At 34.3% G+C, this 24,868-nt stretch overlaps 1 protein-coding gene across 1 annotated transcript; it reads left to right on the top strand.

Moving 5' to 3' along the window:
* Positions 1-440: 440 nt before the first annotated feature.
* Positions 441-14,587, top strand: LOC123710632 (brain-specific serine protease 4-like). Its single transcript, XM_045662656.1, has 7 exons — positions 441-505; positions 903-1,233; positions 5,235-5,379; positions 9,202-9,299; positions 12,347-12,487; positions 13,355-13,457; positions 13,903-14,587. Exons 1-7 carry the CDS (start codon positions 441-443, stop codon positions 14,070-14,072), a joined length of 1,053 nt encoding a protein of 350 aa, XP_045518612.1. The 3' UTR covers positions 14,073-14,587.
* The last annotated feature ends 10,281 nt before the right edge of the window (positions 14,588-24,868 follow it).

The raw sequence follows: 24,868 nt of genomic DNA, 5'->3' as shown, positions 1-24,868 counted from the left end.
GTTATCAACTAAACGCACATGCGCGTTTACACCACTTCATTAATAAAGATAATTTTAAATATTCCTTGTATCCTATCTGGAATAACTTACGTCAAGGTTCATTGTAAAATGACATTTAAATGAAATTTAGACAAATTCAATAAATTTAACTTATCGAAAGAAATAGGTTTTTAGTAGTTACAGACTTTCATAAATTTATTTGACCCATTTCAATAACAAATAGAAATATTGCACTCAAAGTTTACAAAATAAAATATTGTATAAGTAATATAAAGATGCATTACACAAATGTTTTATATAAAAGCTTAACAAAGATGACAGTAACAAATATACTCCCGCACCCATTGTTAACAAATCCACTTTCTCTTAGTAACCTAGATTTCAAACACAAATACGTCAAGGCAACAATAATTCTTGTAAGCTCGTCGATTACTACTAAAATGGCCTATTATCCACCCATTGTGCGAACCATCCATCAAAGTCAGGCTCACCACGAATTCTCAAGGTGAGGTCATTACTTACCTCCACAATACTAAATTTAATTAAAATAATTGTACTGCATTTGTTCGTGATCATGCTCTATGTACTCACGTCAAAATGAAGCTACATATTATTTTATTATTCATTCAAATGTGTGGAATATATTGTGAATGTGATACATACTACGAGTGCCTTAATACGTTCGTGAATAGCTTCTTTAAAACCAATTATTTTGAGCCAAGTGAAGTTCAAAGTGATATTATAGACTTTAGTGGTGAAAATATAAATACAATTTTATCAGGTGTTTCCGGTTTCTTAAAGGATGAGATTAAAGGTGTTACTGATTTGGATTTAGAATATCATTCGTTTAATAAAAGTAATAGAACAGCCATTTTTGTTAAATCATTTATTGTTGATGATAGCAATTTAAATTTGGATTATGACGAAGAAGCAATAAATATAAACAATATCGTTTATAACATAAAAGATCATTTAACAACGGAAAAAAAATATATTTTTGATGATAGCTTGGAGAAGGAACGGAAGAGCTTTGATCCAACTTTTGAAATCAACAATATCATAGATATAGATTATGATAATGAGGACAATTCTACAGATTATCCTATAATTGATTATATAGACTTGTACAAAGATACAACAAATGAATATGTAACATCAACAGAATCACACGTTGTAAATACAATTTCTCACGAAGCGACCTTAATAGATAATTCTAATGAAACAAAAACTTACGTAAGTTATTTCAATTCGCTAATTATAAAATTTTCCGCATTTTAATTACGTATTTCCTGTTTTAAAATTAACGTTTAAAAAGTGTTTATTATGCTACTTAGGTTATTAAAATAGTTTCTATTTGAATTCTGAGTTTGTCGTTGATTTTGCTACATAAAATAAGAACAAAAACATCCGCAAACTTCACGAAGATCATAGAAAAGGCATTTATTATTTAAGAGATTTGCAATTTTTTACATGTACTATTTTTTAACACTATTATTTATAGACAGATCAAAACTTGTATTTTTATTTACAATATAAAACAAGTTTGGCAATATCAAACACCCCTTTAAGGAAAGATGTCTGGGAAATGGCCTCGTCGAACACCATTAATTCATTCATATATATAAAAATCTGAACATGAATTTAAAGAACTTCGCGATGAAATGACAAGTCATTGTTTTTATGTCTAGTCAATAATCCGTGAAAGACAAAAAAAAATGTAAATGTCAAGGACAAAAAGATTACATATTTTTAGGAGTTTTTTATTTCATTTACTAACCTTAATAGAGTTAAGGCCATGAAGGTTAGGTAAAATAGAAACATTGCCAATTATAATTAAGTATTATATGTATTAACTAGAACTGTGCAGCATTCACGCCATTTTTCTTTCCGAAGTGTAATTTAATCCATTACAGTATTCTAACCTAACCATAAATGGAAGACCGGGATTCGTAAATTCATTTTCTATTGCACGTTTATTTTATACCTCAACAAAGGTCATTAATAATCTGTCAAGCGATATTTCTGTGACGTGAATCCATCCCGTCATAACGATGTGTTTATTTTGTAGCCTAAGAGCGAGATTTTCATCGTGGAAGTATTTACATGTCTTCAGTATTAAAAATATTAAATCGAATTTGTTGTGATTCTTATATTAACTAATATAAAAGCGGTTTTATTTTTGGCGTTTGTTTTTTTGATTGTGTTTGTAGTTATGGTAATATAGGCGAACGATTAATTTAATTAAAATAATGGCCTAAAAGAATGTTTCCTTTTTTAATATTACAATTTTAATGAGAGGCGAATAACAAGAAACACCATGTGGGCCAATAAGCTTCGTTCCATAGACTTGCTAACTTGTTATTGTCCGATCAGAACATAGCTAAGCAAGATGCCAGAACATATTATCGTTTTATTTTGCTTACACAGAATGTATCATTGAAACCGGGTAAGGCGTAATCAAGATAACAAAAGTTTATAAACAGAACGATTCAAGCAATAAAAAATTATGTACGAAAGAATATCGAACTCTTAAACTATATCATTGATTTTAGCAGAATGAAAAATCGCACTATTCATGGGTATATATGTATATCTGTTTGCGGTGAGGGGTTTCGAAATGTTCGCTTCTTTTTTAAATTAATGGTCACAATTTTTTACTCTGATTGATATGCGCTGAATGAAAACAGAATGATTACAACACAGGGTTAATGGAAAGATTTTTTAACATGTATTATAAAATATTTAGTTTGGGACAGTTTTTTTTTCGATCTACTCCACTGCCATTGTGTCCAGGGACATTTTCCATATCTTAAACGTAAATCGAAATCATACCTATTCGTATAACGCGACTTGCGAGATACGCCTCGACCACGTCGGTAATATTATTATTTACAGTACATATTTAGTTTGGTACAGTATACGATTTGAAATAGTCAAACAAAAATGTTGTTGTTGTAAGAACGCGATACTTCTAGTTCATTTGCCATTTATACTTTAGGGAAAGTAAATGACATCCCTTTTGTACCTGATACACCAATTTTTCCAAGTTGTTATCGTTCACCGTGTAAGTGCGAACTTAAAAATATAGCCTTCGGTGCAGTCAAGAGAATAAAATTTAAGTGGAAAGGCTCACAGAATACGGCCCACTACGTCTAGTCTGGGGATATTTCTTCGTGGTTGGCAATGAAAATATTATTATTTTGCTTTGTAATTTCTTTGATTCAAATCTCTTTCTACCAAATTTCAATAATAGAACCTTTTTTGATTAAATTCTTTACTTTTAAAACCAAACTGATATGAAAGAAACCTGGCCGTAGACACACGCCAGGTTTAAATAACTTTGGGCAATGCATGGTGCATTGTGAACACATATTTAAAAACAACTATTTTAATGCCCTACTGATATAATGAACCTTTTATTTTCCCCTTCGCAAACAGGGTAAAGTTTGAGTTAAATGGTAACCCCGTAACAATGCCAGTTGCTGATACTTGGCAACACGCGACCCACTACATCAATCACGTTAACAAAGGATGCAGACTTACAAACTGGTAAAAATAGATGAGGTGTATTTTTAAGGCATATCTCTTTTTTCTCACATTTTTTTAATTAATTGGTGGTAAAAGTTGTTTTTCTTTTTAATTTTAAATGTATGATTTTTTTATTAATTTTAAGGTAACATTGTTGTACCCATTGATACACAATCTTACACTAGAATAATAAGTCTTGAGTAGATACCTCGTTACAATATCTTCTTACCAGGAAGAAAGCCGCCGTAAGGATTTGGAGATATTGATTAGTTTGGAAACAAAGAGAGGTTAGACTGATGCTAATACCTTGCCTCACGATAGTTCTCAACGCACTAAACATTCACTATAAAATTCTAAATAGCGGACGTAACTATTATCAATTATAATTAACAAAAAGTAAATATCAAAATAAAAATGTGTCTAACGAAACCCGAGTAAATCTCAACAATGACTCATCTCATAAATGTGACGGTCAGCCGAGAAAAAATATTTGTATCAAAAATTATTAAATTGAAATTATGAATTTCGAACAATTGTACTTATCTTTGTATCTAAAATCAAACTTAAAATAAATAGGTTTATTTGAACGAAAGTGGTACATTCAGATTGATAAATTATACAATCCGCACTATGAGCCATATATAATATATATAGGCATGCATATTTCATATTCATAATATGTATTTGTATCACACGCGCTATAAAGGCACCTTGCCTTTATGAATTTAATTACCTGGCAGACAGTAAGAGAACTATTAAACAAAAAATATACTCTTATTTTGTATAAATAGTATATGCTTTCTTAATTAGGATTATAGACAATAAATTAATAATTTTTGGTCGCGCAATATGTGGAACCAGGCATTGAAATATTTCCATACCTTTTTCCAGTACCAATTGTCATTTAGCATGGCGAGTGTCCATATCACTTAATAGTGAGACTATTAAAATAATTATAAATATAAATACCGCATCCATAGTTACAATTCTCGAAGGATACAATGTTCCTCTCACGATCTCTCAAGGTTGGTCATAATTAGAGGAAAAAACTATTGTTCCGCTGTATATAATATATCTTTAATCATTTTGGATAAACACATTGCATATTATAAAAGAAAGCAGTCTTCGACGTCGTAAATGTTTCAAAACGATAAAAATTATTACTAGTCAAAACTTAGTTTTTCAACAACTGAAACGATCAGTTGTTAAGGGCAGTTTTTTCAGCGCACCACCACAGCTCTCTGAAGTATTTCCGAAGCCGTATTTCCGGCAAGTGGCTTGCCTAAGAAAAAAATTGCATTCCTTGAAGGAATTGCTTAGAGATGTGGGGAGACTCTGCATCTTCAAGAAAAGAGCGTTTAAAAGGTCAACAACGCACTCTGGAGCCCTCTGGCATTAAGAGTATCCATGAGTATCACTTAATGCTAGATGAGGCCTGCTCCTTGCCCCCTGTTCTTTAAAAAATATAGTTATTTACTCTAAAATCCTTTACCAAAATCTGCTTCATCGCATTTATGCTTAAATCCTTCTTTAGGGATCAGTTTTTACTAATCACAAACTGGGCTTATTTATGTACTCCTATGTGTGTCCGTGCAACTAAAACAGCTAATATATGATGTGATTATAATAAAACTTTAAGAAATATAAGTCCGTATATAAGTTAGTGTTTAAAAGTATAAGAGTGATAATAATTTTATAACTTTCAGTACAACGACTCGTGTCCTCTTGGAACAACTGATGACGTCACAAGCGTGTTCAGCTGGATTGCCGCTATATTTGTAAAGAATGGGACCAATCAGTTCCAATATGACTGCGACGGCGCTCTTTTATCCACCAATATTATTGTAACAGGTATTATTCGACTTTTACAATAGCTTTGTCGCGTAACTTGTACAAAGAATACAATTTCAAGTGGTCGTTTGCAGTTTGTGGATATTTAGCTTTAAATTTTTATTGTCATGTGTCAATCTGAATGTCAGTGTCATTTATATGAGAATGACAGTTGGTGTCGACAAATTTTCGTACAAATTTAGTTTTCGACTTTCTACATACACTACTGTTAAGGCATCTTGAATAAGACCTAAGGTATTCCATTGGACAAACATCAAAACAATTGTTAATATGTCCTACCGCCACTGCCAACTGTCAAACAGTTTGAGTATTTTCGAACCGATAGCTATCAAAGAAAGTACTCATAGGCATCTATCTGCTGGCTTTAGTGCCCATGTTGATTAATGTCATGTATCGTATTCACAATATTATTTAATTAATTACAATACAAAATACAGAAATACAAAATATAGATCGAAAGGTCAATTAAAAGTTTCACAGACTAATGAATAATGCACAGAGAAAATACAGGTGTGTGTGTGCCACTAGAACCTGTGATTTAAACAGAAATATATTTTTTTCCAATCTGTATATATTATGTTATTGTCAAGGATATTTCTTTGGGGAATAAATTCTAAAACAATTGTTAATAGAAATCTGTCTTACCTCTACTGTCAACTGGAAAAAAATCTTTTTTCTTATAATATTAATAAAAAAATAAGAATACGATAACATTTTAGAAAATAAAAACCAGTCTTTCAAAGTCGGGACAAGCTACTTACTTATAAAAGTGTCACAATTTGCATAGTGAAAGTCCATGTCATCCGGCTTCAGGGCAAGAAAAATGCAAAAGAAATATCTTTCACTCATCGGTAAATGACGTCACGACTATAACTCAAATAAAACAAATGCGGGGAAAAAATGCTTTTGCCCTCCCGACTCGCAAGTACTTTAAAAAAATGAAAATGTCAACCCGGAAAAATAAAGCGACGTTGGAAGAAGCATTTTTTATTTAAGCGCCTGGCAAGAATAAGGAAGCTTACCTACTATGCTGGCAGTATACATAAAGAATTAGAATGGTTATATGAAGTTTATCAGAACTGCCAGTTGTACTCGCCATATGTGTGTTCTTTCCCATCAGAAATTGAATAGCTCGTCGTTAAATAAATGTGTGAATACAATTAAGACACTTCATATCACGCGCCACCTTACGGAACCAGCTGCCAAATATAACCGAACTATCGCGACTTAGTGCCTTCAAGAGTACAAAAGCGTACCACTCCCATAAAGGCTGGCAACGCACTTGCAAATATCCTTGTGTTGCGGTAAACACTTAACTCTAGGTGCCTGCTCGTTTACCTGTCCCAAAACAAAGCCTAATATGAAACAAAAATGCGCGACTTTAGGTCACCGTCAATTATAGAACAGTTCCAGACATGGTTTAGGTTTAAAGACTTTATTTCTCAAAAAAGTCAATATTGTCACATACATGAGAAATAATACTTTAGATTTACATTACAGAAACTACTTTAGATTAAAATTAAAAAATTAAAACGATCGCCATACATGCAATAAACTTAAACGTAAAATTAGTCAAAGACATGAATAATAATTTATTATAAGAAATGAATTTAAAAGCAACTTAGCTTCGTTTTGAATAAATTGAAAGATGTAATATTTTTTTATATATTTGTGGATAGTTTATTATACAGCTATGTGCCTTCGTAGGTAAACATTTTTTTGCTGTAGTTCTTACGTATTTTAGGTAATGCAAGATAACTCGTTCCACGCATACTTCTATAAGTCACACGTTGCGGTTTGGAGAAAGTAAGACTAGTGACATTAGTTCCTCAATTCCTTAAAGCAAGTACTTTATATATAATACGTTTAGTTCTTATCCTAAATCGCACAGTACGTAAGATTCACCAACGGATGGTAATGTGATTACCGCCTCGAATGCAGTCGACGGCATTAAACTGTGTCTTAACTCGACGAAAAATTACAGCGTGTTCAATTTTCTTTCCAATAACTCGTTACGCTTGAGACTTGACTTAAGTTCAACGGATAACTTAAGTTGATAAGTTTTAAAAAGATAACTTAACCCCAAATGCCTGGTGCAAGTTTCAGAGTTTAATATTTATTGTTTGGATAAAAATATTGTAAGTTAGCAGACCGACAAATAGTTCATTTTATGGCACTGCGCTAAAAGTTAAGATTTTTGTTACATTAATTTTGAAATTTACTTTCCAAGCTCCCTTGGGACTCCTCTATCATCGTTAGCTCTTAAAAACCCTTTTAATATTTTTTTTGTGTGGAATCTCGCTGTTGGCCTTGAGGGCGTTTAGAGCTCAGCTCGGGCTGTTTTGACAAGCGTAGCTCGGCCGAAATGGGCGACTAATTCAAGGGTGTCTCGTGCCGAAGCGACTTGGGCCGTCTCGGGGTGTTTTTCCGCTAAAATCTAATCAAACCTACAGTCACCATGTGTGTACCTAGTCCAGCCATAAGTTCTGTTACAAATGAAAATGCAATTTTTTTTAAAGTAATGAAATGTTTTTATAATTTATCCCTACATATGTATTAAAGTCTCTTGTTGTGTCTCTCTCCTTTGGTTTTTATTCAGGTATTTAATCAGTTTGGCCACGAGTCTTGATTTACGCGCTGTTTCCAAGGGAGATTTCGCCACTACTTGCTCCAGAGATTTTTTAAGAGACTCAATGTCGCCGTTTCGTTTAGAACGGGCCATGTCCTCTCAAAGTGACCATAATTTTAAGTCAACAGGGTTGAGAACTGGGTTATATGAGGGCTAGTTTTCAGCTTTTATAAAGTCCGGAACGTTGGTTTCAAGCCAGGCTTGGGTAGTTCGTGCCTTGTGAACAGGTGCAGAATCCTGCTGGAAAGTCCACGGTATATTTTTAAAAAGTGTATTTCTGAGAGGGTCCAAAACATGATCTAAGACTGTGTAATCTTCATGATTTGGCTGAAGTTTTCACTCCTTTTTCACAAAAATTTAGTTTTGTGACTCCTTGATTAGACACGCCTCACCACCACTCGAGCAGCTTCTTTAGAACTGTGGGCATACACCTTATCATTTCACTTATTGTAGTGTTCTTCAATCGTGACATTTTTTCATTGGTTAAGAGGATATTTCTGTGCTTTTCACCTGCGTATTGCGATAGAAGGCGTTTTTATAGATCCACTCTCTTTCATTGTAAAGATTGATTTAGGGTATGTCTGTATAACGACGATGAGCACTGACCTTCAGGTCTTGTTTTAAAATACGCGATAGAGTCCTAGCGGGAATCTTTATTTCTCGCCATAAGATTTTTTGCTTCCTAATGGGGCTTCGACGAATTCTGTCTTTAACAGCATAATAGCCTTTGTAGTTGTAACAGCTCGCAGCGATCCCGATTTTTTCTGGTCTACGACAGACAAAGATACAACAACACGAAATACGAAAAACTAATATATGAAATTATGGCTGATACCAAACTTTTGTGTCTGGAATATCTGGAATACATATGTGTCTGGCGGCTCCATACCCACTTTGTGCAAGGTGATCACTGCAGTATTATTTTCTTTAACATCCTATTCCATATTGTAATTTGATTATTAACAGGAAAATATGTGAAATGGCGCAAAATCGAAAGAAGTTTAAAAAAATATATACGTGTTCCAAATTCAAATAATGAAAAATGCATTTTCATTTGTAACAGAACTGATGTCCAGACTAGTTAGATATCCGTTATGTACAACAATACCGCGTTCCTAATGAAGCAACGACATCTAGTGATCAGCGTGAAAATTTACAAATTGATTAAACAAATTTAATATTAAACTTTACAGCTGCACGCTGTGTGAATTTAACGCGAGCTGAAGACATCGTTGTAATATTGGGCAAGGCATCTCTACAAAATATGAAAGAAAATGAGAAAATTTTAAAAGTAAGTATTTCTGGTAGTTCTATATACGCAAGAATCTTTCACTTATACATATTTTCCACAAAAGCAAATGCATTACTGGCTGAACTACATTTAAATATGAAATTCAAGTCTCTGTTGACCCGCCATTGGGTTCATCAGATCATTGTGTGGTACGGAGCAATGTGCCGCTCACGCGCCCTTTACGGCCTACCTTTGCGGGCTGTCGCCGTGTGTGGCACTATAAGTCAGCAGATTGGGACGGGATGCGGTCTTTTTTTGCGTCCTACCCTTGGGGGCCCATTTGCTTTTCGTTGAGTACTCCGGATGCCGTCGCTGACTCTGTCGCTGATGTGGTCCTGCAGGGCATGGAACTTTTTATTCCATTCTCTGTGGTGCCGGTCGGTGGCAAGTCCCAGCCTTGGTTTAGGCGTTCGTGCAAAGAGGCTTTGCGCCGTAAGCGTGAATGCTTTAAAGCCTGGGCAGAAGCGGTGACATCCTGTGATGCGGCTATCGGCGAACGTAAAAAAGCATACAATTCAGCCTCTAGGTCCTTCAAACGGGAAATCGCTAAGGCAAAGTCAGAGCATATTGCCAGGTTTGGTGAGAAATTGGCCCACCTTCCTTCGGGAACTCGAGCCTTCTGGTCTCTTGCCAAAGCTGTCCAAGGGAATTTCTGTCAGCCCTCTATTCCACCACTGCATAGGGAGGATGACTCACTGGCCCATACTGCAAAAGAGAAGGCCGATCTTCTAGGCTGTCTCTTTGCGTCGAACTCAACTTTGGATGATCAGGGGAAGGAACCACCGACATTATTGCGGAGTGATACTACGATGCCTGAAGTTATATTCCAGCAACGTGCTATCCGTAAACATTTATTTTCCCTGGACATCCATAAGTCGAGCGGGACTGATGGCATCCCCAATTGTGCTGCGTACTTGTGCTCCTGAGTTGGCTCCGGTCCTAACGCGCCTTTTCCGGTACCTGTACTCCCTCAACACTGTTCCGTAGTGCTGGAAGACAGCCTTGATACATCCGATCCCTAAAAAAGGCGATCGCTCTGATCCGTCCAACTATCGCCCAATCGCAATAACCTCCTTGTTCTCCAAAATAATGGAAACCATTATTAACGGCCAGCTCTTGAGGTATCTAGAGGGCAGCCAGCTGATTAGCGATTCTCAGTACGGCTTTCGTCGTGGTCGTTCAGCTGGTGACCTCCTTGTATACCTTACACATAGGTGGGCAGAGGCAATTGAGTCCAAGGGGGAGGCGCTGGCGGTAAGTTTGGACATAGCGAAAACCTTCGATCGGGTGTGGCATAGAGCACTGCTCTCGAAGCTTCCAGCCATAGGCTGGCTGGCTCCCCGAGAAATTATGCAACTGGATTTCCAGCTTTCTCGCTGATCGGAGCATTAAGGTCGTCATCGACGGAGCATGCTCCGACCTTAAACCCGTCAATGCTGGTGTCCCACAAGGCTGTGTCCTATCCCCGACCCTGTTTATTCTGCATATTAATGATATGTTGCAACTTAGCAACCTTCATTGCTATGCGGACGACAGCACTGGGGATACTTTTTACACGGGCCGGGCAGGTATTTCTCGGGCTGTTGTTGATGAGTGCCGGAACAAACTTGTGTCTGAAGTCGAAACTCTTTTACGTGGAGTCTCGGACTGGGGTAGACTAAATCTAGTCCAATTTAACCCCAAGAAGACACAAGTATGCGCGTTTTCCGCTAAAAAAACTCCCTTTGTCGCTACTCCCCTCTTTGAAGGCACTCTCCTTAAAGCCTCAGCTAACATCGGAATATTGGGCGTTGACATATCGAATAACGTCCAGTTTCGCGGTAATTTGGAAGGGAAGGCTATATTAGCCTCCAAAAAGCTTGGTGTGCTCAGCAAGGCGAGACGGTACTTCACTCCGGGCCACCGCATGCAACTCTATAAAGCGCAAATTCGGCCCCACATGGAATACTGTTCTCACCTCTGGGCGGGAGCTCCCCAGTACCAGCTCCTTCCACTAGACCGTATTCAACAAAGAGCGGTTCGAATCGTCGACGACCAATCACTTTTCGTGCGGCTTGATCCCTTGGCGTTGCGTAGAGATGTTGGGTCCCTCTGCATCTTCTACCGCATTTACCATGGGGAGTGTTCAGAAGAGTTGTTCGGTCTAATACCCGTAGCTGAGTTTCATTATCAGACGTCAAGGCAAAATACAAAATACCATCCTTATCACCTCGACGTCCGTCGTTCCACAACTGAGCGTTTTCTAAGCCAGTTTTTGCCGCGCACCACCACTATGTGGAACCAGCTGCCCACTGAAGTATTTCCGAACCAATTCGACTTAGGGTCCTTCAAGAAAAGAGCGTACCAATTCTTGAAAGGCCGGCAACGCACTTGCGAGCCTTCTGGCAATGTGAGTGTCCATGGGCAGCGGTATCGCTTCACATCAGGTGAGCCTCTTGCCCGTTTGCTCCTGCTATTACATTAAAAAAAAATGTCTTGAATTTTAAATTATTTAACGATTTGCACTCTATCCATGCTGCATTAAACATCTAGACAGTTTTATAATCTTAAATTAAATATTAAAAATTGTGTTAATGAAACTAAAGCACTGAAGTACCTTTTTTATATCGTCACGTTAAAGTCGTTAAGTTCATTGAGATGCAAATGTGGCGAAAGTAATATATTTTTTCTAGATTACTGTCTACCTACCTCTTTTTGCCTTTATATAATAGAGTGCAATCGGTAGGCTTAGCTATCGTTAAGTGATACCGCCGTCTAGACACTCACATTGAAAGAGGGCTCGCAAGTGTATTGTCGGCCTTTTAAAAATTGGTAGGTACGCTCACTAAACGAATTTCATGAACACACCGCCTGATAGATCCCGCTGGTTTTATAGTAAATTTCGATTTAGTTAGAATACCTGTAGGTACCTGATTTCTGTCCAGCGAGCATTGTCTTTAAGTATGAGAACAGGAAAGGTCGCTGGGGGTGGAAACTGAAGAATGGAAACAATCAATTCAAATTCATAGAATTGTGCATTTATTTTTCAATAATGCAATTGTTTTCAGATATCAGAAGTTATAGTACACGAAAATTATACCAGCTCAACGAATGACATCGCGGTATTGAAGACAGAAGAAGTAGTAGACACAACCGAGACAATATTATTCGCTTGTCTGAGTGATGGACAGGAGTTCACTGATGCTGCCGTACGTTTATTAAAATCTGCCTGTGTTTTTGTATACCTCATTTGTTTGATGCTTAACATGTCCAACTGATTATAAGTTTATTTATTTACTTACATATATATTTATTTTGTTGTTACGATCAAGACTGATCAAAGACAGATCAGATTTATTTCAATACAATCTGTATAAATTATTATTCATTAAAGGAACAAAGATTTCTAAATTAATACGTTTTCTATGTATCCGTTTTGAATTATTATTATGTTGGATAAGATTATATGTAGTGGTTTGGACAGTTCTCTGTATGCGTATTAATTTGTTTGGTGGAGGAAAACATAGTGAGGTTACAAATATGCCTTTATTATTTATAATCTGGTAATAAATGATCACGAAACAGATGCAGAAACCTAAAGCCAGACCTAAAAGATTGCAAAACCACTTTTTCTACAATTGTAAATAATTAATTAGCATTTCCCAATATATTACTTACATTGTTGCTAATTAGAGCACAGAAATAATGTAAAACCGTCGGTTTATAAGTTTGTAAGTACAATTATTTCAGAATTTGTTCTCTGTATTGTTATTTGTGTTTCGTGTAAATCACGACAGCACGAAATTGAAAATGTGGTCACTGCTTAAAATAATGATGCGAGTTTAATATCTCATAATTCATAGTATACATAAATAAGGCCTTTAACGTAGAATTAAAACCTATATACGTCTTTATAATTTATTTCCTACACACAATTATACCGTATTATTTAATCCGATATTCTTAAGATAGTAATAAAAATAATAATTCTAAATTTAAAAATGTCAATAAAACTGTATAAAAGTTAGACCTCGTATATACTTATAGAAAGCCTTAACTAAGAACAATAATTTCAGACGACAGGTTGGGCGGTTTCTGGAGAATTAACGGCCATACATTTTGACAAAGACAAGAGTCAACAGTGCTCGGCGGAAGACGTTTGTGCTGTCTACGGGAATGGTAAGATTTATATCGTTTGAAACCTCCACTAAACTTGTATTTTACTAGACCAATAATAATTTAAACACTATTTTGATTTTGACTTAAAATTTAAGCACATATTTTATTCTCGACTTCCACTTCGTCGTTCCACTTTTTGCTGCGCACCACCACCACCACTTTGAGAAACCATCTGCCCGTGGAAGTATTTCCAAACCAGTACTTAGAGTCTTACAAAAAAGAAACAGGATTATTAAAAGGCTAGCAACGCACTGGCAGTGTTTCCTTGCAAATCTTAAAATAGAAATACAAAGCAATGTAAAACTATGTTTTTTTTTCGGTTGAATCCAGTCAAAATATACAAAAAAGACAACTAAAATAACTAAACATACGGTTTTTTAAGCCAAAGGGGGATAATATACAATTCGACGTAATTAAAAAAAAAATTACAATCAATATTTTTCAGATATCACAGTATGTCCCAGTTTTGGCGGTGTGTACGCAGTGAAGCAAGGTGGCTGGTACCTTCACGGTATTCGCACAGAGATCGAACCCTTCCACCAGAGCCTGTGTCTCAACAAACCTCTTCATTATACACCACTCAACCTATATACAGACTGGATTTATAATCTTTAAGAAAATATACTATTTTTTTATTGCACCGCCTGTTTCAAATTGGTAAGATGACAATAATAATAATAAAGCCCATTTATTTCCAAACCCAACCTTATATACATTTTTTTATCTATTCATCCAAAACTATGTGATTGGAATCCCATGTAGGGTAAAGGCCTTCTATAGTAGAACTTTTGTTTCCTATTTTTTGGGTTCGTTTGTTAGAGTCTACCTTATATTTTGTTTTTCCATCTGGTGATAGCCAGGTCCATTTATGGTTTTTCTTTAAGTTTGTAGTAAGTTTCTTGTTGTTGTTTGATGAGAAAGCCTACCGCGTACGAGCCAGGCGTTTCTCCTTTATAACAGGATGTAATTATCATGTTCTTCAATATTGCATCCCTTGGTATAGCGGAAGTTCCTGACTTCCAATTATGTCTATTTATATTTTTTGTAGTAAGTGTATTAATTCTATGTATCTTATCTCTGACCCTAATGATCTTGTGTGTGTGTGTGTGACATTAAATGTACCTATCAATTTTTAGAGTTTCATTATTTGTTTTTACTTTATCTAGAGGGTTATACGAATAAGACGGTACCTAACACTAAATCACTTAGGTTAGTAATTGCCTAAGATATTGATTGCTACTTTGCGTTATGAGACTTGAAACAACTGTAGTCCTAATAATTAATGACTATCTTAAAAACCATCAACAGCGTTTTAATGAGAAAATTGAATAATAAAATAAAATACTGTCAAAAAACATTTCTTTCTAAAGCCCATGAACTTTTCAGCCCAACTCTTATATATAAGCATATACATCTTAGGGGAATATGTTTAAAAATTTACAGTAATCGCACCCAATAACAGGATAGTTATTTATATATTTTAACGATGGAGTAGACAACGAGGTACAAAAGTAAATGACGTAAGCCTGTAGCCCATTCTTCTGTTTATGTACTAATAAATGAATAACAAAGACGAGACATAACGCCGTATTTCCTAGAAATTTAATCACCGTCGAAAGATCATATATTCTTATCACAGATTCTGTTACTCACGTACGATAAACTGCAATTAAGTGAATTTGGTCCAGACATGCAGATCTAGGATTATCGGTTAAAGGACAATACCCTATCAAGTTAATGTTGAATATAGTTATCTATATTGTAAATATATACGTATAATTGAGGAGTAGAACTTGTGTTTGGTTTAGTATGGTTTAGTATAAATGTCATTCATACAATTTTAAAGCCGGTAATAGAAAGAATTGGTCCTCTTCTTTATATAATAAAGTACTATCTTATGTGAAAAATATCTCTAAAATATTACAGTCCATGTATAACTATCAGATTTGTATGATTTATCAAAAAGAGGTCCGTAATATCACAATTTCAAGCGGTCAAGCGGACATGTTGATAATAAACATGCAGAGGCTTAAAACAAATCAAACAGATTTGTTGGCGCATTAATTGTTTCAACCGAATTCAACCTAAATTTGGGAAATAAAAATATAAACTATATGTTTTATAAACTTAGGCACTACGCTTACGCTTATACTCGTAGGTTAAAATGCTTCTTGTGCAATGCTTCATAGTTATTATAAGTCTTAATTTATAGGATATTAACACCTCTCCCTTGGTTCTATAACATCCTCGTTAACCTAATATGTAATTGTTTTGTCACATATATGTATATTATGCACATAGATTGCAAAATTGCTATGTCACAATATTTTAGCTCAAAAATAAAAAAATAGCCTGGAAAATAATAAATGAAGAATCAGGTAAAACGTCTGACAAACAAACCAAATAAAAGGAAATTAATGAAATCGAACCCAAAGGTAGCTTTCACTTTTGTAGAGTTTTTTAGAAATGTACCTCTAAATATGACCAAATTCCTAGATTCTTCACCTGCTGCTGCGATCTCAGTACTAGAAAAATATATACCTAAATATAATATTAAATTTCAATTTAAACATACAACTTGTAATGATATCGTTAAAACTTTTAAGCTAAAAAAAAGTAAAGATATATGGGGTATGTCAACAGTCATTTTAAATTCCGTTATTGATGTAATACACTCTGAATTGTCTGTAATATTCAACAGATGTATAGATTGTGGAGTCTTTCCGGACCATATAAAATCAAGTAAGATTACACCATTGTTCAAAGCAGGCGAGTCTGAAAAAACTTCAGACCGGTTTAAGTCGCGCGTTGGACGATGTAAACAATGATGATACCTTTCGCATAGTTAACTGTTTTAGTGAAAATAACTTACTGCTTAATGAGAATAAAACAAAATGTGTTACATTTGCAACTACTAATGAAAACGAGAAATTTGGTAAACTGAATGTTAAGGACATTGAACTAAACTTTGTTGACAAAACTGTTTTTCTAGGCATAACAATAGATAATAGAACTCTTGTGGGGCCTACACATAGATACTCTTTCGAATAGGCTCGGCTCTGCAGCATATGCAGTAAAGAAAATCCGACAGTTTACTGATATGGACCCGGCTAAAATTGTCTATTATGATACACATAGATTGCAAAACTACGTTATGGCGTACGGTATTCTACTGTGCGGTTGTGTTGTGAGGAACCCTTCACAAGTATATTTAGAAATTGGCACCTGGAGCCAGTAAGGGCTAGTAATTTTGAAAAGGTCGTCCTCTCATCGCGTTTGGGTAATCTTGCGCCATTAGCAGGTTGTCCTCTCCATGATGTGACTCGTTTTGTCCCGCCTACTTCTTTTAAAGTCTTTTTTAAATGAAACTTCTTTATCGGCGTTGGAAAAAAATTACCGTCACATTTTTCGTTTACGCGTCAGATTTTTCCGTTACGCGCCATCTTTTTCTTGTACCTACCACGGTTGATTCGAAGAGATTCGAAGATAACAAAAATATATAATAATGATAACAATGATAGTAATAATTCTATTACAATTAATGAAATTCTGTAATAATCTTAGTAGTAATAAGGTAAAAATAAATAAGTGTATTATTTATATTCATGTCTATGATAATAAAAGCCTTTTGTTAAACTTTATCTAATTTAACTTTATTTAACCAATTTCTGTAAAGTTGCATATTGTAGATCATTTTTTTAAAAATAAAGTCAAAAAGAAGTTTCACGTGTTACGTGTGTACACTAGTACACGCACTCATATTTATTTGCAATACGTGACTTATAAAACGTTTATATAGTTATAATGAGTCTGTTTTAATTAATACTTTAATAACTTTTGTTATCTCAACTCGCAAACGAGCAAAACTGTAAACAATTAATTATCTCGAACTGAAATCTAGCTCGAACGCGACATTAAAACAATTTTGATAAAATATCTCCGGGAACAATATTAAATTATCTTAGAACATAAATCATTCCGAACTTATGGCAGGGCACCGTCGGAAATTCATTTGTATGTAAATATGAAGGTCGAATAACTACGCAAGTGCAGGCAAATAGCGCGGTATGCATAGTAATCGGGATTACGGCCCTACTACGAACACATGTATTTAAAGTCACTTCAATGTCGAAATTTCTTTCTTTTTTCTTCAGTGTGTTATCAAAGGATCATAAGCTTCTTTAGATATATTGCACTCATAGGTCCCGATAACTTAGAGCAGCTAGTGGTGACCGATGGAAGGCACGGGCCCCCTAGGCCGATACTGAACTCTATGGATTGACCAAGTTAATAAGGTCCTCACAAGGGCAAAGTAGAACGAGACTAACAAAGAAGAAATATCGAAATAATATACAATAGATTTGGTAAATGTTCAACAGTTTTTTGGACCACAAAAGAGCAAACACACATAAAGAAAGTGGCTGTCTACAAAATAAGGTGTTTAATATACCTGTTAAAAGAAATTTATAATGGTAATAACTACTAATGATTGATACTAAGAAGCTCTAGTCAAAAAAACAATTATTTTATATTTATAATATGAAGTTTTTGGTTAAAATGTTGTAAATATAATACATTAAAAAAATTATAAGCAAGCGCAACTTACGTGGAATGCGGAAACGGCAACCACTCGATGAAGAAGAAAGTGTTGTTTCATGTAGATAATGCGCCGTGTCAGAAATTAATGGAAATATTCCATGAATTGTGGTTCGTATTGCGTCCGCACCCACCGTATTCCTCAGCGACTTTTTACTGTTCTCAGATCTCAAGAGAATGGTCGCCGGATAGAAATTTGGCGCTGATGAAGAGTTAATAACTATACCATACTACTATAACCGTTATATCGTTCTTGAAGGCATATTGATTAATCAAATCAAATTCTATCAAAACAATATCTTTGCTATGTTAGGCTAACTTTTCAGCCCACCTAATATCGTGACTTAATTTATACTTGTAAGTCACAGTCATATTTCATCCATTATTACATTTTGTCATTTATAGACACTTTATCTAATTTATTCCGATAACAAATTCCTCAATAATTAATAATGAAATAGGAGTAAAATGATTTACCTAATAATTTAAAATGATTGACCTTTATTTCAATATTTATTCAAAGTAATAATAATTTTTTACATATAAGAATTCATATTCGCTGTCGATGCGCATTTAATCCTATTCGAGAACTATAAGTACCGATGTTTAGCGCCTGACAGAGATCGTAGAAGTAGGACATTACAGCGAGGTATTGCATTTTCTATGATAACATGGCATTATGTGGCGAATACGTAATTTAATATTGCATATTTTATTCAGAAGCATTATTTGTCCCGAGGGAAATGAGCTGTCATCTGTGTTTGCTTTGCAATTGATTATATAGGAGAAATGTCGAAATTTATGACGTTCAAAGCGAATAAACATGGGGTTATGTGAGGAATATAGAAATAAGTTAATATATAATTAAGTTACTGGAGGCAAATGGGCAGAAGGCTCACCTGATGTTAAGTGTTACCACCGCTCATGGACACTCGGAATACATGACAGAAGGCTCGCAAGCGCGCTACAGGCCTTTTAAGTATTGGTATGCTCTTTACTTGAAGGACCATAAGTCGAATTGGTTCGAAAATACTTTAGTGGTGGTGCGCGGCTTGTTTTATTTATTTCGTATGTCTACACATAAATTATATACAACAAAAACAATTATATTAAACATATAGCCAAAGATGGAATACATAATATATACAAAAAAGGTTCATATGTTTACCAGGGGAAAAAACAATTTAAATACGTAATACCTAATTCGGCTGTGCTGTGTGATGCTTGCTTCTAACTTCTAAACTCAAATCTTTATTGCATTAACCTTATGTTCATAATCTACACGTGACACGTTATAATTTATTACAATAAGGACCTTTGTTAGGTTAGTTTAGATTTTGATAATGAAATTTGTAAATATTAGATCTAGACATGATGATGAAGTTTGCGTAAAGTGTGTTGCTTCCTTAATGTGTTGGGTTAATCTGTTTTTCAGCAAAAGTTCTAAAGATTGTGTAGTTTTTGGTGTATTTTCGAGCATGTTAATATTAAAGTCTCCCCCTAATACTTCTTTGGACTTAGATTTTTTTTTTATATCTTTTAAGAGTAAATTTATAATATCATAAAATATGTTCTCACTCCTTCCATTCCAGGATATAGTCGTCAATAAAATGTCTTCTTTAATCCGGTAAATGGCGCATGGACATATTCCTTCCTTCTCTTCTTTCATATTGATTTAGATTTACTCTGATCTAATTGTGTGCTGTACTCTCAAAAAAGTAGGCATCTTTGGCATAGGGAGGGTTACCAAACAGAACTATTAAGCCTTTGTCAACATTAAAACAAACTTAAGTTATTTCATTAAGTCATTGAAAAATTACACATACAATGCACTTAGCGAATAGCTTTACATCTCTTTAATGAATCTTATTATCAGTAAGACCATCCGTTAATTATAGGAACCCGGGCTTTTAACAAGCTGAGTATCATACACTAGAGCCTAATCCATTAGACCACTAATATATCGATTGGCATTCGTTAGTCGTCTCGAGCTAAGCGCTTAGTTAGCGTGGACTGCATACTAATTGTTATGATATAGATAAGCTTTAGGCTGAATATACACTAGCGATTTATATTTTAAAGTTTTGTTTATGTTAGAGATGTTGTAGGCGGTCACACAGTGAGGAATGACTGCGCCAGACGCACAGTGCAGGCAGACTACATCTACAATAAATTCAAAAGGCTAAATATCTACCCGTTCAACTTAATTTTAGAAAAATATTCTACTAAAGGACTGGCTTGTGAACGCACCTTACACAGAGTTGGAGATGATACTGAGACTTGACATGTAGTTAAACATTACACTCACACACTCATTCGTGCTCTCACAAAAAAATGGTAGTGGTCATGTAAACAGCTAAAAAAGGGTTTCCATATCCTACACATTAAAATGATTGAATTGGATTTAACACGTAATCTAGTAGGTACTTTAACCAAAAACGGTATTATTGTGTCAATAATAATTTCCTGATGTTGAAAAATTGATTTCAATTTTTATTATTTGTTTTTTTCTGTATAATGCGTGCACCCTATACAATATTTGAATATTATGACAAGAAATGACGTATTATAAATTTAATAAACAAGTTATATATTTTAATTACCAATAAGAACATTTATATTAGTCTAAAGGGTAATGTAAAAAATAGCCGTTAGTAACAAGCTTAATTATAAATCAGATTACACTGAACACAAACGCTACACTTATTGCCTTTACTCTGTAATCCACAACATAAGCTTCACCTCCAATACTCACCATACAATCAATGTCACAGGTTTTCCTGGTTTTTTCAAGGTACAATATCTCAAAAGGAAAACAATAACAATCACATTTAGTTCGTAAACACACCTCACAACGCAAGTCGTGTCGAATATAAATAACAAATTAAATCAAAAATGGAATTTAAAATTACTTGAGAATGGTGCAGTGTGTTTTAAGTGTTGCGTCGTATATTTAAAAATTGGCACGTTTACCAATTATCCTGACAGACAATTGTTTTTCAAAATTAGAATATTGAATCGCTGTTGAAATTATATACTGTGCTGATAGACACGAATGAATATAGACAATAGCCTTGAATGTATGAAACTATAAAAACAAAAAAACATTGGAATTGGAAAATTTCAAAATGTGGTGGCGTTACGCAATATTCTGTGTATTAGTGACATTGATATCATTCGTCGTCATTCGTTGTGTACTAATGTTATTCCGTCATTATCATGGAAGAGACGAAGATTTCAAGAAATATGGTGACAATATTTTAACTGAGCGTTTAGTCGAGGAAGAGACTAAAGGACGGACTATATCACCCAATTACCTACTTATACAAAGACTGTTATACACAAATGTTAAGGAAACCGAAGTATTTAAGGCTATTGATAGTAAATAATAAATAATAACTTTACTAAATTTGTTGGTGGTAAACGTTGTCTGTGCGTTTTTTTATATGTTTATATTTAATTGTCTTAATTGTAATTATTTAATATACTTATATTACAAACGATAGTTTATACATTTTAGAATTAAAATACCATGTCATTAAAAATATTTATTCTTAAATTAAACTTATTATTTTTATGAAATGATTAAACAAAAATATAACGTATGAAGCGTTATGTACCGGATATTTTTAGCTTGAAATTGTGTTCAAGTATTTCAAGACAAGGAATCTTAGAAAGTGTTAAAAATATGTATCTGGAATGTTATGTATCAAGTGTGTGAAGACTCCTAAACCTTGGGTCGTAGATAAACCCATGCGTCATTAGGCAACTGTAGTCATAGTTTATTCACAACAGAAATAATAGTTTCATTCATAGTTTTTCCAAAATCCAACCAGGCACAACAAGGCATTGTTCCATTCCTAGTTTTATATTGAACTTTTAAGAATTTACGCCATACCAAGCTCTATTAAATGAAAATATTCTTTATCGAATCTCTTGGTTATATATTTAGCAACTCACATGTTCCTACGAAAACTAGTTTATAAGTTGACGCACATATTTTGTAGCGATTATCTTGAGGAAACTTAATGTAGCGGCAAGAGAGTCCACTTTGTCGCGTCATTTAATTTTTTGCCGTTATAATACGTTTTGCTTCATAGCCAGGTCCGTAACTACGTTAACTGGGGCCCTGCTATAGTTATAGTGATTGTGTTGCCATAGAAACTTATAAATATGTGTAATGTTTGGCTACGTCACGTTTCTTGAATATATAAAAGAAATACATTATTAGTCATTGTTTAAGGTGTTTTTTATTTCATCTTAATCTCACTTTTGATGCCTATAATCATTTTAGGCCTAGTTGACTGAGTGCAAATTGTCGATTTTTATCACTATTATAATAATAGATGAAAATAGCCTTTTATTTCAGATACTTTTACCCTTAAACACATTTATACTTATATCATGTTCTTTTTAGGTATCTGTGTGCCCATTTTTTAGCAATGGCCTCCTGCAAAACCTGCCATTCATGTCTGCACCTATGCCACTCCATGTAGGTACCTGCTGTTTCCTTAATTTGGTCTATTCACCTTCTAAATTGTCTTCCTAGACTACAACTACTACTACTAGACTACCTAGACTACTTCCTTTACTACAATTTGATTGCTTTAAAGCATAATTATTTCACATTTAAACGCCTTTTAGATCACCATTTCACCGGCACTATCTGGAACTCGTCTAGATAAAATATTTTCAAAGTAGTTCGGTCTAGAGACCTTGAATACCATATTTATTTTGTACATGAACGATGTCTGCATATTTTTATATCCAGTTTTTAATATAAATATTCTATATAAAAAGCAATCAATACACTTCAAATCATTCCTCAATTTCTCTTCGGACCTTTTAATGTTTAGTCGAACCCGTCCCTGTATTAAACTCATTCTAGATATCTTTACACGCACGCGTTAACATTACCACGGTGTCGGAATAAAGGCTGTATACGAGTGGCTTACGTATAACAAGGGATGTGGTTGCTCGATTCTCAGCACTAATGAGGTTTTGATAAATGTGGTTCTGGAAATATTTTTACAAATGATCTAGTTTTTATAGGGGCTTACAACTCTTTTACAGCATGCATATGATGCATGAAGTTATAAACTCAATTCTGTATGCATTTAGTAAAATCTAATGAGTTAGTCTTGGCGCATAGTAATGCGCCATGAACCTCAACTTTATGAAGAAATATCCTTTAGTTTTTTTTAGAAAGATTTACAGCTCATTGAATTTTACACACATACAAATCAATTACAGTCAAAATCTGTTATAACGAGATCAAAGGGACTACTCATATTTGGTCGTAAAAACAGGTAGTCGTCAGCCAGCCGGGAGCTACTTGTGGTGACTGGTCGTACTTGAATTCGTGTATGCGGTGATGTTAGTTAATTCGACTATGTATTTGCGTGTTCTTCCCACGAGAATGTAAGTGCGAGCTCCTGTTTCACCATGCCTCCTGCTGATGTCATGTAGAACATGGGTTAATGGTTGCAGCTCCTTACCTCCTTGATTTGAAAACTGGCAGTAAATGTAAAATTAGAAGCATTTCATGTATAATTCATTTTTTTAGACGTTCATAAGTATACATTGTGTTACCTATATGAATAAATAATTCTTAACTTTTGACTTTTTTCCGATGACGTTGTTATTAAGTACCTCATACATAGAATTCGGAGACCTTTGATTTTGGTCAATATAACCGGTATGTTGATCTAAACGATGTCGTAGTAAACGGTTTTGACTGTATATTAGAACATATGCAAGCTATCAAGAGGAAAAATTCAACAAGCAACCACAAAAAAAATACTAAGATCAAATAGAAACCTCATAAATGCGTAATACACAAAATTACGGTAATTAGGGAGATTGTTGTAAAATATATCAATACTAATCAGTAACATTAATGAAAATATTCATTTAGTAACATTAATGAAAAACTTAATTAAGTTGTAAGAGCGAGATAGCTTATTCACTGGACCATTAAAAGTAGTAGAAAGGCGAGCCGTAGGTACGTATAGAACACTTTAAGTTCTAGTAACTCTAGGATTACAAAAAATGAAAATTTTGTAAGAAGATTAGTATGAGTATTAAATTTTACGCTAATAAACAAGACATAAAGTAACTAAAATTGGGTACTGTGTAAGTTTTTAGAAGTTACTTCTAAAAACATACAATATTGGGTTAGAGACGCACATACACATATACTAAGTCAGTTTCGTACTACAGAATAGTAATGCCCTATCGAAAGATATATATACAATATCATGAAAATTATTTTCTAAATTAACAATAAATATAAACAAATTTCTAAATCAAATTTTTCCGCCTCGCTAATCCCATGACCAACAAAGCTACTTAGGGTGTCGGGAACCAATATCCGGGTGTGTCTGTGTGACAGGAAACAGAGACAGATAGAACTTCCTCTTAATATCCGGTTATTGGACAATAGTGTTGCTTAAGGAAATAACGTGTTCTCAATTTGAATTTGAGGATGTCGCCTTGTGTAAGCTCATTGAGATTCACGAAGGCTCTTGACTTTGCAGGGACTATACAGAACAATACCTCTGCCTAAAGTTTGTGAAACTATTTAACGAAGGTTATTGTTTAATAAGTTTATGTTTCAAGTGACTATCACAGCAAGGTGTGAAAGAAAATTACATAGACGTCGTTATAATATTATTTTTGGTTTGAATTATAATGTCATACATTTTTTTCTAAGCACTACCTGCAAATAGCTTTACGTAAAGCCTAAAAGTGGAATAATGGAAAATAAAATTAAGCATAAGTTTCATATTTATTTGTGCTGTTTACTTGTTGTA

This window comes from Pieris brassicae, chromosome 6 (assembly GCF_905147105.1).
Source record: "Pieris brassicae chromosome 6, ilPieBrab1.1, whole genome shotgun sequence".
Lineage (NCBI taxonomy): Eukaryota > Metazoa > Arthropoda > Insecta > Lepidoptera > Pieridae > Pieris > Pieris brassicae.
This window is presented reverse-complemented; position numbering and strand designations above follow the sequence as displayed.

Coding starts and splice junctions, on each gene's coding strand:
- LOC123710632 (XM_045662656.1), top strand. CDS start 441: ATGGCCTATTATCCACCCATTGTGCGAACCATCCATCAAAGTCAGGCT. Junction 506..902: donor GCTCACCACGAATTCTCAAG/GTGAGGTCATTA, acceptor TGTTGATGATAG/CAATTTAAATTTGGATTATG. Junction 5,380..9,201: donor CACCAATATTATTGTAACAG/GTATTATTCGAC, acceptor TAAACTTTACAG/CTGCACGCTGTGTGAATTTA.